This window comes from Protopterus annectens, chromosome 2.part2 (genome assembly GCF_019279795.1).
Source record: "Protopterus annectens isolate FY-2018-M chromosome 2.part2, PAN1.0, whole genome shotgun sequence".
Lineage (NCBI taxonomy): Eukaryota > Metazoa > Chordata > Ceratodontiformes > Protopteridae > Protopterus > Protopterus annectens.
The window spans coordinates 923,694,074-923,711,444 of NC_056730.1; the positions used below are offsets into that span (position 1 = coordinate 923,694,074).

The window sequence follows — 17,371 nt, forward strand, 5'->3', positions numbered from 1 at the left end:
GATGGGCCCTTTAGGGGGTGAGAGGGGAGTGAAGTTGGCACAAAATTGATCTGCCAGGATATTGGCAATATCCTTGGGATCAGTATATTTAATGCCATTCTGTTGTAGCTCAGAGCAGCTCTGAGCATTGCCATTTAGATTCTTGACATAACTATAGAATGCCTTGTGGTTGTCTTTGGAATCTTTGGCAATTTTATTTTCATAACTAGCTTTTGATGATTTTATGAGGGATCTCAGCTTCTTCCTGAGGCTGGTGAGGGAGTTTTTTGCATCCTGGGATTTTCCTCTTTTCTGCAACAGTTTCTTCCTTCTGTTGTATAGTTTGTTTATAGCAGGGGACCACCAGACTGGCTTCCTTTTTTTGGAGAAGAGCATCTTGGTTCTATTTGGGATGGCATGATTCATGCACAAGTGGATGTGCTCGTATAGTGCCTTAGTGCAGGATTCTACAGTCGAACTTCCAGATCCCGTCTGCGTGGGTGTTGTGAAGTTTGTCACTTCTGAATTCAGTAGCATGACGTTGGCTTTGGAGAAGTTTTTTAAGGAGGTTTCCTTACTGGGGGGTGGGGGTGGGATGTGGATGTCAAGGGTGATTTGCTTATGGTCAGACCTGACCAATGAGGGGGTGACCACTGATGTGGAGCATCTATCTCCCATGTTGGTAATGACCAGGTCTAGGATATTGGAGGCCCTGGTGGGACAATGGATTAGTTGATCCAGGGCATTGGAATTTATGAATTCCAAGAACCGTTGGGAAAAGGAGTTGGTACCCTAGTAGTTTTCCCAATTAATGGTAGGGTAGTTGAAATCACCTAGTATTAGGGTGTTTGGTTGTATCTTAATATTTTCCAGTATGTTTAGGAAGGTGTAGTGAGAATCTTGGGGTATGATGGGGGATCTGTAGCAAGCTACAATTTGGATTGCAGTCTTACCTAGTGTTAGTTGCACCTGGAGAATTTCAGATGCATTGTGTTAGGCAACTAGCCTGGAGGTGTGAATATCCTTGGTGAATATGGACACTCCTCCACCTTTTGTGTTTCAGTCTTGGTTTTGTGGACGAAAAGTGTGGTAAGAATTGTAGCCTGGTATTGCAGGGGTGCTCTCTGGAGCCTTGAACCAGGTCTCAGTCACTGCACAGATATCGATGTTCTCCATTTTTAGGAGTGCCTCGAGAGAGTGCATTTTGAGGTTTAGAATTCTAGCATTGAGTAGCATTACCTTCAGATTTTGCATGGTTGTATCTGTTACGGTGGTGGTTTTATCCTTTGGACCTTACCTAAAAAAATATGCAACAAAGTACCTAGGATATATATCGATTTAATAAAGTAGTCAGCCATACAAGGTGTGAAGTACTGGTCTGTTTGTAAAGATTGGTAATATAGTGCAAATAAAACATTATTGTTACTAGTTAATTCCTAATCTCATTACATTATAAATAGTTAATTTGTTTGTATGTTTTAATTGTTTTTATTTAAGAAAAAATGTTAAGTCAATCTTAAGACAAAATGAAAAACTTGATTATAATATTTGGATTTACATACTTAGCAAAGGGAAATTATGGTAGCACTAATTGTCTGATATGTCTCGGTTTTTAATATTATATAATCATATCTGTATAAAGTGGTTGCAACAACAATTGGTGTTAACAAGTGCACCAAGTGCCGGGGGTGCACAGTATGTAAGAATGGAAACCTGGTAGTAATCAAGTATTTATAGTATTTTAAAACAGTGCAAATGAACTGCTGTTAATTTTTTAGGTAGTTAAGAGTATTTTTGTAACTATTTTCAGAAAAAAATATATGCCAAATGTATAAAATATAGTTTGTTTATAACTATACATCAAGCAACGTTTCAGCTTCCTGTTCCCATCTGTCAGCTTTTCTGTAAAAGTTGTTTACATTTCTTTGCAAAGAAAGCTGCAAATGAACTTGCTATTTTAGTTACATATTTCTGCGTGTGTGCGAGTGTGTGTGTTTATATATATATATATATATATATATATATATATATGTGTGTGTGTGTGTGTGCTTGTCTCATTTTTATTTTATGAAATCTGAATATTAAATATGAAAGTAATATTTTTACACATTTCTTTGCAACTTACAAATACCTAATAGGCATTTAGGATTAAAAGTGTAATCATACAGTAAACATTTTATGCTGGTAGTTTGCTTTTTAATGTAAATGTATTTATTTATTTTATTACTGTATGATTACCAGGTAGGTGGTTTGGTGTGTTGGCCCTTTTTAGCCTCAACCAAGTTAAGCCAAGTTTAGTCTTAATATGGTAAGTATCGCAGCTATAACTGAAAAGAAATAAATAACAATTTCCTAGAACCTCAGTACTAAATTATGATGCAGGCAGGATAGTGAATAATTTTATTTATCAGTATTTTGCTTCACATATATTTATTTTTAATTTTGCTTCATATATATATATATATATATATATATATATATATATATATATATATGTGTATATATATACATATATATATATATATATAAATATATATATATTTCATTTTGCTTCAGATATATATTTTTTAATTACACAACATAGTTGTATTTAGGTGCTGGATAAAAATACATGTATAATCTCTAACTTTTGCTCCAGATTTCAACAGGTGACCACATACTTATATCATTACTGGGTATAAACCACGTCAGTTTATAAATAATAAAATATAATTTTATTATCAGTTCTCAACAGCATTAAAGATGAGACCTGCATTACAATGACTATTTACTGCAGATGAGTAACATTCCATCTCTAATGTTAATTCTGATTTTGTTTTGTAGCATTACCTGACTGTAACATTTGGCCATGAAGGGCAAAGACCATTGGAACTACGGACAGAAGAAGAAAAGGACTGCGATGAATGGGCCGAGGCAATTCAGCAAGCAAGGTATTGTAATCTGTTTTGGAGCTTGACAAAATTGAGTTCATTCAGCATTAGCTAAAACTCAGTTCCTCAAAAACTCATTGTAAAGTCAGACTTAAACTCTGTAAGCAGTGAAGAAAACTATCTTGCCTAGAAAAACATTTGCAGGAGGCAAGCCTTTCTGCAGCCTTCATGTGTGTGCCACACCCCTCTCACATGATCTTTACTTAATTACGCTAACTTCTAGAATGTACGTATCATGGGGCATTTGAATATTCCCTCTTTTGTAAGGCTGTATGACCTTGGAGTTTGTGGCTTTAAGTAATGGGGTCTTGGAGCGTGGGTGAAGTCCACCCACATGGGTGGTTGCAGAGTGACTTGTGCCAACACATAATCATAACTGTATTTCTCTGTTTAGTGTTTTAGTATTTGTTTTTCCATTTACAGTTGGCAGCCACTTTATCTAAATCTTCATGTTTCATTGAAGAAAGGGGACTAATGGATATTGAGCAACTACTTTCATTGAAGCATTTGATGAACTCATTTTCACAAACTCAAGTAAACCATTTTGTATTCTATAACCATAATATTATTCTACCATTAATATTATTATGTGTTACAACCATAATATTATTAATGGTGGAATGTAATTCAGGTACAGCTGTGGCTACAGACTCTGTGTAGCACACTTCCACTTGCTCAAGGCATTCATGAAGGAAACTACTAGAAGCTACATTTCCAGCCACTTCATACCTTAACACCTGGCGTGTTTTAAAATAAAACATCTTAGTTAGCCATTAATATATTAAATTTGGTCATAGATACTAAGGTTAATAAAAGTTACAATTCATATAGAATACAAACGAAGTAGAATGGACTAATTCACCAAGTTATTGCTCACTATATTCCATCATGCTTAGTATTTTCTAAACAAAGGTTGTTCATTGTGCTCCAAAGCCATTTATTTAGCATTTTTAAATGAAATACATTCATTCATCTCACTTTAATGTGCATTAGACAACAATGATTGGAGCTTTGTTTTCTGCTGCCTTGGGATTGTAATTCACAGTGGTTTTACTATTAAGGGCAGCAAGAATCGGGGCTCTTCTAGAATAACTTTATCACAATTGCCCAGCCATTACCTTGTCTAATCGGGATTCTTCTAGGAGAATAAGTTTATTTATCATAGCTGTCCTACTACTTATTTATCCATTCTCTCACCTCTCTTCTGAGTCTTGATGGCCTTTATAATAAAGCATGAGTTCAAACCCCTCCTCTGAATAATAACCAATACGGATAACTAGCCACAGATCTATATCGGAGAGTAATTTAGAGGTTTAATCTGCCTTAAAAGCACAGAGAAGTTAAATCTCAAATTCTCTAAAGCTTTGCTTAGATATACTTATGCAGGAGTTTCTATACTGGCAGTAGACTATTTAGATTGCTTGGTGGTGTACAAAGAGTATCCAAGGAAGCTGACTGCATGTTTTTGGGAGGGTAATGCTCCGGATGTTCTCAAGAAGGATATTTAAAATTTATGTTACATCATCTTATCTAGAAACATTAGAATATTTCTGCACTGTTGCCTTTCTTCTTAGTCTCTCAGTTTTAATATCATTGCAGGGAACCATCCGTAACTTTAGCAGCTGGTCAAGAATCATACCACTCAAAATGTGCTTGTGTGTAAACATGTTTCTGTGGGGGTGGGGGCATAATGCCCACATTTTCTCTGTTTAGGGACACAAGCTGTAAATGTATGACCTTTTGGGTACTAACTGATACATAGGAACATAGTTGCATTGCAGCTCTATGCATGTTGTATGTTGTTTTGACAACAGATACTAAATGAGATGACACTGATCTATACACTGTATTTTATATAACATATAGAATGGACAGAAATAGGTTAAAAAGTAAAAAAGACAGCTGGGTGCTTAAGTCCCGGGATAAAAAAGTGCCCAATCCTGTTATGTGCACTAGTGCCAAGACTAGAAAAAAATGAGTGTAGACTCTTCAAGACACAGAAACATTCCTACAGTGGGGTTAGGCCAGGCTTAAAGTCTAATATTTTCTTGGGCCTTCTTGAAATGTATTACTTTTGTAGATCTGCAATCATAGGACTGCATGCATATCAGCTGACTTCACCAGATCCAAACATAGTGAAAGTTTTAAAACCATAAGGAGAACAATCCTAAGATGATTTCTCCACTTAGTTTAGCAGAAGCATATCAGTGTCAAGTGGAAATGGAAATCAAACAATAAGTAGACAAAAATCAAGAAAGTGAATGTGCCAAAAAACAAAAGAAAGAACATAAGGAGAAGGATCAGATTAGAAGGAAAAATCTGCAAAAAGGCATAAATATAGTTGCAAGTATAGAAAACTCCTGGAACAACCTCATGTCAGTCAAGATCTGATGCAGGAAAAGTTAAGGAGAGGTGAATCTAAACCAAAAGATAAAAAGTTAATATTGGCAGCCCAGGATAGTGGACTATGTGCACTTTGTCTTACAAAGTCCATTGAACATGTGGCAGAAACAGACAAATGCAGGTTCTGTAAAACAGAACGCACATTATTTATTTATTTATATCACATTTGGTCCAGCTGAGTTACAAAAAAAAAACATTTTCAGTGAAGACCCGAGGAGAAAAGCTCCAATAACTTCTAAAGTAATAAAAAATAAAATGAAACATTATACATAAGATAAAATAGAGTGCAAACTGAATGCCGGTATACGGAACAAATTATAGTTGTCATATAAGAAAGTGTGAGTACTAAAAATATAAACATATGCTTCTTGTAAACATCTTGTTATAAACATCTTGTTGCTGGGTGTGATTCACTAATGGCAGGGGGCCTGTGTGCTGAAAGGCATTATAATGCGGCAAGACTATTGCATTGAGGATTGCGCAAACATTACAACTTTGAAGTAGCTGACAAGCATCGGAAACATTAGCCACAAGGGATTACAGAAAATGGTGAAGTTTGTATCACATGGGATCACCCATTATCAACAGTTCAAAAAGTAGATGCAAGAAGACCAGATAGAGTAGTCCATGAAAAGAAGATAAAAGTAGCATAAATCACTGAAACTGCTACTCTCAGTGATTACACTGTCTTATATACAGAGAGAGACAAAGTCATAAGTACCAGGATTTGCAGAAGAAGTGAGAACAATGTAATAAAGGATATCCACACAGTTCTAACAGTAGCGAGAGCAATGGGTCTCACAAAAGAGAATATAAGGTCATACTTAGATATACTCCTGATTCATGTAACTCCATATGAATTACAGGAGGAGTAAATTCTGGGCCCATTGCAGGTGCTGTGAAGAGCACTTTGACTAACATCAAAGGCAGAAACAATACTAATTTCATGAACTTTAATCATTCTTTGACTTAGGAATGGGATCCATTCCCATCATGGTATTAGAAACCCCAAAATGTTGGAGCAATTAGCTCAAGAGGGTAGTTAATATCAAGAAAAAAGGATACTATTCTTAAGACTGAACTTGCAAGTCATCCTACGAACTATTCACCAATAACTTTAATACTGAATCAAGAATTCTGGACAAAGCCAAAACAATGGGTGGCCAAAGACCCAAAACCAGGGACAATTTTTAAATTTTACTGCAATTCATTTAAAAGTTAATAAAACAGCAAGGTTTTGCATCAGTATGTGTTTTTAAGAAATTTTTATCAAACTGTAATGTCCGACATAATTGACTTAACTCTCAGTGATTATCCAGAAAATCAAAAGTTTTACAAGGAACAGAGTAAAAGTATAGGTAAAATCTGGTACATTCTATGAACTCAGTGCCAGCTGAGAGGAATCCCTTCTGGTTTTCTCCAATTAACAGTTTACCTACTAAGTTATTAATGCATTTATTTGTTTATTTGTAACCTGACCATTCTTCTTTTAATTTAACTGTTTGTAATCTTCTAAATTACAGTTTTATCAGCCTTGCAGTTACTGAGTTTAATTCATACCATTATGCTTCTCTGCCAGTCTCTTGTGATGAAGAACAGTGTCAAATACTTGACTGAAGTCCATATAAACCACACTCATCAGGTTTTTCTTACCCATTTCCAAACCACTCAATAAAAAAATGTACTTATAAACTGACAGGACCTCTTTTGTGTCAAGTTGTGCTGCTGTTATTATATGTTCACAATGACCTGTATTATCTGGTTCCTTACTTCTACCAGATTTGATCTGTGCTGAGATCCTGCATCAGCCTCCCTGAGAAAAAGATAGTCTTTGGTGGATTTGGACATCTTATGTGGTTGCTAGCCTTTGTCAAATGCAAGTTCCTATTATATAACAAATTAATGTACTGACATGCTAGTTTTTGTAATTTATACTGATCTACTCCACAGATTTTCCATTTATTTTAGGTCACCCTGGCCCTGCAAGCCATTACTGTGCTAACTGATTTTGTACCACAAAGTCCCAGGATGTGAGGATGACATGATAGCTGTTTGCCCTGTCCTAAGGATGACAAAGTCTACAAACAGTGTTTCTGCAGGAGGCTTGTACACTGATGAGTGCTGAAGCAGGGTGCCCTGCTTGTGATAGTTCAGCCTGTTATTGTACTGCTACTGCATGGTTTTAGCACAGATTTCTTTTTTATACCATCATTGCCATCCTCCTCTGTTGATGTCTGCCTTTCATTCTTACCACTGTCTTTCTTTTCTTAAATACCCCTAGAGTCCATGTCTGGATGATTCCAGGTATAAGCCATCATCATATTGGGCCTCCTAAATTCCGTGAGGGCTGAATTTTATCAGCTACCAAGTCATAAGGGTCCAGGGAGTGAGAACATCATCTGTTAAGATGGACAAGTGGTGGGTGCCATCAAGATGCAGATATCTGGTCAGAATGTACTCAGTGACTTGCACTGATAATATAACATAGTTTGTATTTGCATCATGCTGTAGACATCTTGTCTCAGCTCCACTCACACCTTAGTTGGGCTGCCGAGGTGACGTATCCAGTACAGAATAGGCAGGCAATGATTGATTTCTTTCATTCCTCCCTAGCACTCTACCTCAGTCAACTCTACCAGCACCTTGGGTCCATTCCCAAATCTGGGTTTACAAAGATGGGCACTTTGACTTTGTTCTGTCAGGCCAGCTTGAGCACTAAATATCTGTGCAACAATCACCAGGAGTTATGCATGGATGTTTCTTAAGAAACACTTGAGCTTCAAAGTGTTTTTGAAATGTAAGACCAGTTCTGCTCTTGAAGGTCCTGTAAATCATTGTGTGTATTGTACCAATCAGCCACTGTAGCTAGATAGCAGATGCATATAAGTTGCTGAGCATGTGCAAGATCAGTGCCATTTTGTGTAGTCAGAGTGAAAGCAGACATGAATGGAGATGCATATGCAAGTGTGTCTGAAGTAGTAAGTCTGTCAGTTAGCTTAAATACATGTTCCAGCTACAACTCCTGATTTATTTATGTACAATAAACAATTTAAACCCATCATAGTGCCTCAGCATCTCATCTGAGTACAAGGATATGACAGGTCCTTAGTGCTGACTTTCCTACTTTAATTCCATTTCATGCTTGTAGTCTGTTATTATAACCCATTTAGTGGAATTTAAGTCTGGATACTCCTCAGTTACTCTTGTTGAAACCTATTATAGATCATGCCTTGTTATTTACTCGTGTACACACATAAAAGAACTTCAAGTAGTAATTCACTTTCAGGATGCTGGTTTGTCCTCATATATTATATTTCACTGTTACATCTTTTTTTGTGTGTAGTTTATGTAGTCTGCAAATTTCAGCATGATTCTGTGACTTGATGACATCAACTGAATTCCAGCTTTAGATTTCTTAAAGCATTTTTATTGTGTCGTGTATAATGGCTTTGTTTTTTTTTATCTCTGAGATCAGCCAAATGGTTCCCCTTCCAACACCTACTTAACTTATTTTTTCCTCCATGTGGGCGAGACCCTTCCAGCCCAGTCATTCCACAGTAAAAGTGAGAAGTGGGTTTTAAGGAGTAGACCAGACATGAGATCCTGCAGACGGCTCTGTCCACACATTCTTGGCAGCCTGGGAGCTCTGCTGTAACTCTCTTAGTAGGTACAAGGATGGAGAACCTCCCAACCAAGTGTTACACAGCATATAACGTTCTCATGCTAGGCTTTTCACTGTGTGGCAATACATGTGAATATCAACACTGTAGCAAGCCAACCTGCTTCCTTGTCCCCAGTACAGGCAAGCTGGCATAAGCAGCTCACTCTCCCTCCTCCCCTGCCCTGTCCCTTCAGTGGCCTTGCTACTAGGTGAACATGGGCTCTCTGGGGTACAGCTAGGGATTCATCCCTCAGTGACACTGGGCAGGGTCTACTGTGGATACTTTTGAAATAGGCACTCTTTTGAAGACCTACTGTTAAAGTAAATCCTTACTGTACATAACAGTACCACAAAGTTCAACATTGTAGATTTCTGGTTAATCTGTATAGACTCTATGGTCCTTTGTAATATTTTAAAGAGGATAGTTATACATATTCTAATCCAGAAAGGAATTTCAACAGTCTCCAGGCTTTATCAAGAGATGACATAGTGCACATCACTTTATGTTATGCATTTTCTCAGAATGACACATCACTTTTTAGTAACTTGAGGTCTAATACATTATTTTCTTGTTTCATTGCATACTTTGTTTTTCTGAAAATGTCAAGTGATCATAAACTGTCACATATATTTAGATAAATAATTACATCAATTAGTACCACAGACCAAGGTTGTAGACAAAAACTGCGGTGGTGGTGCTGCGGTAGCGTTGTCGCCTCACAGTAAGACGTTGTCCTGTTTGATTCTCAGCTAGAGTGTCTTCTGTGTGGAGACATGCGTGAATGGGCGTACCTTCGTTGAAGGTTGTGCATCAGGGCCGGCAACTCGGCATGTAAAAATCTACTGCCAATCATTAGCAAACCGGAGTTCCGCTGTGGCGACCCCTAACTGGGAAAAGCCAAAAGACACAACAACAACCAAGGGTGTAGCCAGAATTTTCAAATTTGTACTCACAGCTCCTGGACTGCTGCCCCCTCAACAAGCCACACCCAGATTAAAATTGCTGACTAAGCCAAGCCCCCCTTAACATTGCTGATCTCTGAACAGATCACTGGCAAGTGTATGACATGCCCCCTTTATATTGCTGGTCTCTAAACAGATCACTGGCAAGTATATGGCAGCATAGTAATTACTTACATGATGAAGCAGCATGAACATCTAATTCCAAAAGTACATCTTCCTTAAGTCAAAAAACAAAATACCTTTCCATTTACACTAGGGTAGATCAATCAGTTTGCCACCCAAGATTACGCTTCCCCTTGCAGCTCCTAACTCCTGTAGTGGCTCATTAGAGCTCCAGTGGTGCTGCCGACTAAAGCACCGGTAGGCTGTAGGCAGCACATGCTCTGCAGTGTTGTGGTCTGTAGGTACAACATATAGTGCTCTCCCTAGGTAACACCCAAGCTATGAGCCACAACTACCTCCCTTCCACCTGCATGGGTCACCTGGCAATGGCTGTTCACTCCTACAGCCTACACTCACACTAAGCCTTTTGGAATAGTAAACCTTACATTCCCAACAAAAAATACATTTTAGCTGAGCTCAGTCATACTGCCACTAGCAATAAATGAAGATGTGTACCAATGGGAGTCAATCAAGCAAAAACTAAACTGTTGAAAGTTACATTCTTACTATCCTACTTACAGTCTGTGAATCTCAAGCCTTTTCTGAAAGAAAATTGGTTAAAGCAAGAAACTTACCTTAGGCTCCAAAACGAGTGGGACCGTACATGCTCCACGGTGCTTTTTTGGAGTTTTTTCTAGTCTTATGATCCAGTGACAGTCTGAACAAAATTATTGGAAATAAATGAAAAGAAATTCAAGGAAGAAATAAGTTTTTCTCAAGGCTTAATGTTCAGAGCTGACACAATTCCATCCAGTATGCTGTGAAGTCAACAGGTTGTAAAGACAAAAAGCATATCTGTAAATGCAGGCTGCCTCCCTAACCCCCACAAACTGAAAACATAGTCACTTTATGTATAGCCCTATGCTGTTACATGCTGAAAGAACAAATGAAAACACTCAGGTTTGATTGTGAAAAATGTTAAAAAAACAATTACAACACCGTTCTCAGCCTGCTTGTAAGCTAGTGTAAGTGATCTGGTGTGCACATATCTGAGTAGTGCTGGTTTCTGACTATTCTGGATACAGTGCATTACTTGGGGATGTGGTCCCTCTACTAAACTTGTTTCCCACCTCCCCTGCACAGAATAATTTACTGCCAAGCTCTCTGCATATTTAAAAAGTTGCATAGACACATCTTTCTCCCTCAGAAATAAATAAAACAAATACAAAAATAAAGTCCTATGGGCAGCATAGTAAAAGAAAAAAAAATACTCATTGCATGCAAAAATATATTTAACTCTCAGAAAGCCAAAAATATTCTTGCTTAACTAAACAAGGAGCTCAAGACTGTGATTAAATCAACCAAAGCCTGATATGAGGTAAAAAATATAAACCCAGGTGAAAGATAACCACAAAATATTTTTTAACTGTGCTAGAAATCTCAGAAAAAAAATGACTGTCACTACAGTCAGCTAATGACAAATTATATCAGATACTTATACCAGAAGATATAGCCAATCCACTGGCCAGCTAATTCAAATTGAACTTCATCCCCCCAATCTTCCATGTCAAATACCTGCATCTGTAACCCCCACAAATCTCTTAACAGTTTCTGAAGTTACTACTCAAGGCCAAGAACATAATGTCTATTGTGATTGGACACTGCCTACTGGTTAGTCTGAAACCTGATGTGTCAAACCCCCTACAAAGGCTATTCAACACTAACCTCAAAACAGGTTTTGTGCTGGATGAATGAAAGACTGCAACAGATGTTCCCTTGCATGAAGGTGGGACTCCAATGGGCCCAGGCAGTTATATACACATAAGCCTAATCAGTCTCACCTGGGAACCTGTGTCAACAATGAACTGTCCCTTGATCACCATATATTCACTATTATAAGGAAATTATTTTCTATCGTACAGCTTATATCTAAAGGTATATCATCCAGATCCAGGCACATAATTGTTCCCCTCTACTTGGCACTCATTAGGCCAATCACTGAATATAATGCTGCTTTTGGTATCTACCGGTCCAAACACTTGTCACAAGTGGATGCCATCAAACCCTCAGATATTTAGGAATTATTTCAAAGCAAACCTCGTACTAATGACTTACACCATGGTAAAATTTCCATCCCCCAAACCATGTGAACTCTGATACCAGAATGGAACTTGTTTATAGAAACCCTATACCATCATGTAAACAGCTGCACTGAGGTAGATGTACCCACAAGGAATAAGCAGAGAACTAACTTAAATAACAAGTCACCCTGGTGGAATCCCGATATCAACAATTTGTATAACAAAAGGAGGAAAATCATGGCCAAAACTAGAAAGAGCAATACGCTGCAAGATGAGAAACCCCTGAAACTAAATAAGATGCTCAGAAATCTTATCAAGCCTACCAAAGCCAAATTTAAGGCAGAAATATCCTCTAAGACAAAGAATAACCGCAAGGCTTTCATCGGCTTTGTCCACAACCTCAAAGGTAACACAACAGTGTGCTGAAAAATTGTAAATGGTTTATAGGTTCATAGGTGTGTACTAGGCTAATGGCCCTGGATCCTTTACAAGCCTAGCCCAAAAAAAGTGCCCAGGCACCGGACCACCTGATGTTAGTTCACAGGGAAACTGGAGTGATCCCTGGGGTGAACTTTCTGTTAGCCATCCACTAGTCAAGATTTCTCTTGAAGAGGGCCAGCAAGGTGCTTTACTTGATATGAATGGGAAGCTTATTCCAGAGTATGGGAAGTCTTTGGGAGATGAACCTGTCCCTCCAGCATGTTCTGTTAATTGCGGTAATGAGGTTGTGATCTCTGGAGCATGTGGCATGGGGGGATTGGATTTCTTTAGGTGTAGCATTTCAAGTAGGGCTGGGTTGGACATGGCTTTGTAAGTCAAGCAGAGATCACCTCTAAGTAGACAATACAAGACTGAAACAGCTAAAGTTTCTTGAGTCTTTCTGTGTAGGACATGTGTTTAAGGCCTAGGATCCTTTTTGTGAGGTACTTTTGTGGCCTCTCCAGCTGTTGTAGGTGTCTGGTCAGGTACATTCCAAATGGGGCTTTATATTCAATGATTGGTCTAATGAGGGATGAGTAGAGGGGAATGATGACCTCTTTCTTCCTGGATTAAACCTTTGGTTATAAGATGTGCCACGTAGAAGGACTTTCTGACCACAGTGGCAGTGTGGTGGTCGAAGGTGAGATGGCTGTCGACCTGGGTGCCCAAATCTCTTATGGCCCCTTCAGTGTTCAGTGGGCTGCCATCAATGTGGTAATTCATGGAAACTGAGTTTTTTCCAAAGGGGATGATAATGCATTTTTTTTTTTTTTGGTGTTAAGCTTTAGGCCATGGTTCTGACACCAGTCGTTGTTCTCAGAGAGGCCCTTTTGTAAGATGTCTGCATCACTTGGGGAGTTGATAATGACTCCTAGCTTGCAGTCATCAGCGGACTTGGTCAGCCAGAGTCATTCTTTGCTGGCCTGGACTTCTGAGAAGTAGATGCCAAAAAGGAGAGGGCCCATGGCTGAGCCCTGTGGGACTCCACTCATGACTGGTCGACAGTCTGACTTGGAATCTGTAACTCTCACTCTGTGGTTCCTGTCTGTGAGCCAGTTTGCAACCAACCTAGTGATCTAAGGATTGATGCCTCATTTGGTGAGTTTATCAATGATATCTGAGTGGGAAATGGTATCAAAGGCCTTGGCCAGGTTAACGTAGGCTGTATGCACTACCTTACCTCATTCACAGCCTTGGTGACTGCCTCGAAGAAGTCAACCAGGTTCAGCAGGCAGGATCTCCCCTTTACAAAGCCAAACTGTGTGGGGTCAAGAGTTTTGAGATCGCCTATATCTTTGTTAAGCAGGTTCATGATGATGTGCTCCATAGCTTTGCATAACAAGCTCATCAGGCTAATGGGGCAATAGTTCCCAGGGTCTGTAGTTGCTCCCCTTTATGGCGCAGAATGACTGTAGCAGTGTGCCATTCATTAGGGACATAGTCTGAGGAAAGGCTGTGATTGATCAGGGCACACAGATGTGGTGCCAGTTAATTTTTTATCTCATGTAAGACACAGCCAGGGATATTATCAGGTCCCATGGATGCTGTTTTCTTGGCTTTGGACAATGCAGCTTTTACCTGTGCCACAGAAATGGTGGGTATTAAACTTATTAAAAAGTTTTTTACACTACAACATGCTTATATGCCACAAAACATATATACAAGACAAATGTATATATATGTCTCTTCTAGGTCTCATTTACTATTTAAATTGCTATATACTATTCTTTATATATATATTTTTAATCCACTATAACAATATTAGAATAATACTTCCATAGATATACTCTACTGGACCTTATTATAAGTTCCATGTTATATGATTGTTGATATATTTATTAATGAATTCAACTACACACCACCCCCATCCCTCCCTCTCCTCCCCCATTTTCTTATCCACATGATATATATGAAGTATGTATAACATACATTTGATATGATTTATATTTGACATCATGTTAAAAAAATTCTAATCGAAATTGTTATGATATATATAAGGTATTTACTATATATATTTTTTAAATGGATTAAAATCAAAGACTAGGTTAAGTGAGAATATATACACATTTTTAATTATATTTTTAATCATACTTTTAATGAGTCTTTCATAGCCTTTTAAAATGTACATCAATATAATAATCTTCATATATTATTGTGTTTATTAATGTTGCACTAACTCAATAGGTTACTGACATATTGATCTGATGACCCTGTTCTGTTATACGTCATGGTTAACGGAACTTAGACCATCACATTTAATTTTATCATATTTGAAAGTTCTCCTATGAATGGACTGCTTCACAGTTTAAAAGTTTTACTAAATAATGTTGTAAATTGATTTGATTGTTGTGACAGTTTTCTTTCTCTTTTTTGAATATCCTAAATAACTGCATGGTATATAGAAAGAAACCAGATATACATGTTATACTATGGACTTCAGCTTTAAGATGAAGCACACTATATTCACAAAATTGAATAATATGTTCAAATAATTGAATTAATTAAGTCATTAAGCAATTGTGTTTTTTATATATAAAGTGAATGTATTCACTAAGATTTTAAATTTATCTGAAGAAGCGTGCATTGGAAGCACGCAAAAGCGCTTATTTCTGTGGATTTCCTGTGAATAAAGTTCGTTATATCCTTCGTGGTGTTGATCTATATCTTTTACTTGATTCACTCTGTGGTTCCTGTCTGTGAGCCAGTTTGCAACCAACCTAGTGATCTAAGGATTGATGCCTCATTTGGTGAGTTTATCAATGATATCTGAGTGGGAAATGGTATCAAAGGCCTTGGCCAGGTTAACGTAGGCTGTATGCACTACCTTACCTCATTCACAGCCTTGGTGACTGCCTCAAGAAGTCAACCAGGTTCAGCAGGCAGGATCTCCCTTTACAAAGCCAAACTGTGTGGGGTCAAGAGTTTTGAGATCGCCTATATCTTTGTTAAGCAGGTTCATGATGATGTGCTCCATAGCTTTGCATAACAAGCTCATCAGGCTAATGGGGCAATAGTTCCCAGGGTCTGTAGTTGCTCCCCCTTTATGGCGCAGAATGACTGTAGCAGTGTGCCATTCATTAGGGACATAGTCTGAGGAAAGGCTGTGATTGATCAGGGCACACAGATGTGGTGCCAGTTAATTTTTTATCTCATGTAAGACACAGCCAGGGATATTATCAGGTCCCATGGATGCTGTTTTCTTGGCTTTGGACAATGCAGCTTTTACCTGTGCCACAGAAATGGTGGGTATTAAACTTATTAAAAAGTTTTTTACACTACAACATGCTTATATGCCACAAAACATATATACAAGACAAATGTATATATATGTCTCTTCTAGGTCTCATTTACTATTTAAATTGCTATATACTATTCTTTATATATATATTTTTAATCCACTATAACAATATTAGAATAATACTTCCATAGATATACTCTACTGGACCTTATTATAAGTTCCATGTTATATGATTGTTGATATATTTATTAATGAATTCAACTACACACCACCCCCCCATCCCCCTCCCCTCTCCTCCCCCTTTTTCTTATCCACATGATATATATGAATTATGTATAACATACATTTGATATGATTTATATTTGACATCATGTTAAAAAATTCTAATCGAAATTGTTATGATGTATGTAAGGTATTTACTATATACATTTTTTAAATGGATTAAAATCAAAGACTAGGTTAAGTGAGAATATATACACATTTTTAATTATATTTTTAATCATACTTTTAATGAGTTTTTCATAGCCTTTTAAAATGTACATCAATATAATAATCTTCATATATTATTGTGTTCATTAATGTTGCACTAACTCAATAGGTTACTGACATATTGATCTGATGACCCTGCTCTGTTACACGTCATGGTAAACGGAACTTAGACCATCACATTTAATTTTATCATATTTGAAAGTTCTCCTATGAATGGATTGCTTCACAGTTTAAAAGTTTTACTAAATAATGTTGTAAATTAATTTGATTGTTGTGACAGTTTTCTTTCTCTTTTTTGAATATCATAAATAACTGCATGGTATATAGAAAGAAACCAGATATACATGTTATACTATGGACTTCAGCTTTAAGATGAAGCACACTATATTCACAAAATTGAATAATATGTTCAAATAATTGAATTAATTAAGTCATTAAGCAATTGTATTTTTTATATATAAAGTGAATGTATTCACTAAGATTTTAAACCTATCTGAAGAAGCGTGCATTGGAAGCACGCGAAAGCGCTTATTTCTGTGAATTTCCTGTGAATAAAGTTCGTTATATCCTTCGTGGTGTTGATCTACATCTTTTACTTGATTCACTCTGTGGTTCCTGTCTGTGAGCCAGTTTGCAACCAACCTAGTGATCTAAGGATTGATGCCTCATTTGGTGAGTTTATCAATGATATCTGAGTGGGAAATGGTATCAAAGGCCTTGGCCAGGTTAACGTAGGCTGTATGCACTACCTTACCTCATTCACAGCCTTGGTGACTGCCTCGAAGAAGTCAACCAGGTTCAGCAGGCAGGATCTCCCCTTTACAAAGCCAAACTGTGTGGGGTCAAGAGTTTTGAGATCGCCTATATCTTTGTTAAGCAGGTTCATGATGATGTGCTCCATAGCTTTGCATAACAAGCTCATCAGGCTAATGGGGCAATAGTTCCCAGGGTCTGTAGTTGCTCCCCCTTTATGGCGCAGAATGACTGTAGCAGTGTGCCATTCATTAGGGACATAGTCTGAGGAAAGGCTGTGATTGATCAGGGC

General features: G+C 37.6%; 1 protein-coding gene across 1 annotated transcript in view; it reads left to right on the forward strand.

The window, feature by feature from the left end:
• The window catches only part of RASGRF2 (Ras protein specific guanine nucleotide releasing factor 2), a 1,933,635-nt gene that overhangs the window by 342,914 nt on the left and 1,573,350 nt on the right, over positions 1-17,371 (forward strand). Inside the window, exon 2 of the mRNA XM_044064238.1 lies at positions 2,803-2,909. Coding sequence (XP_043920173.1) covers positions 2,803-2,909 — 107 coding nt within the window. The remainder of the gene's footprint in view (positions 1-2,802; positions 2,910-17,371) is intronic.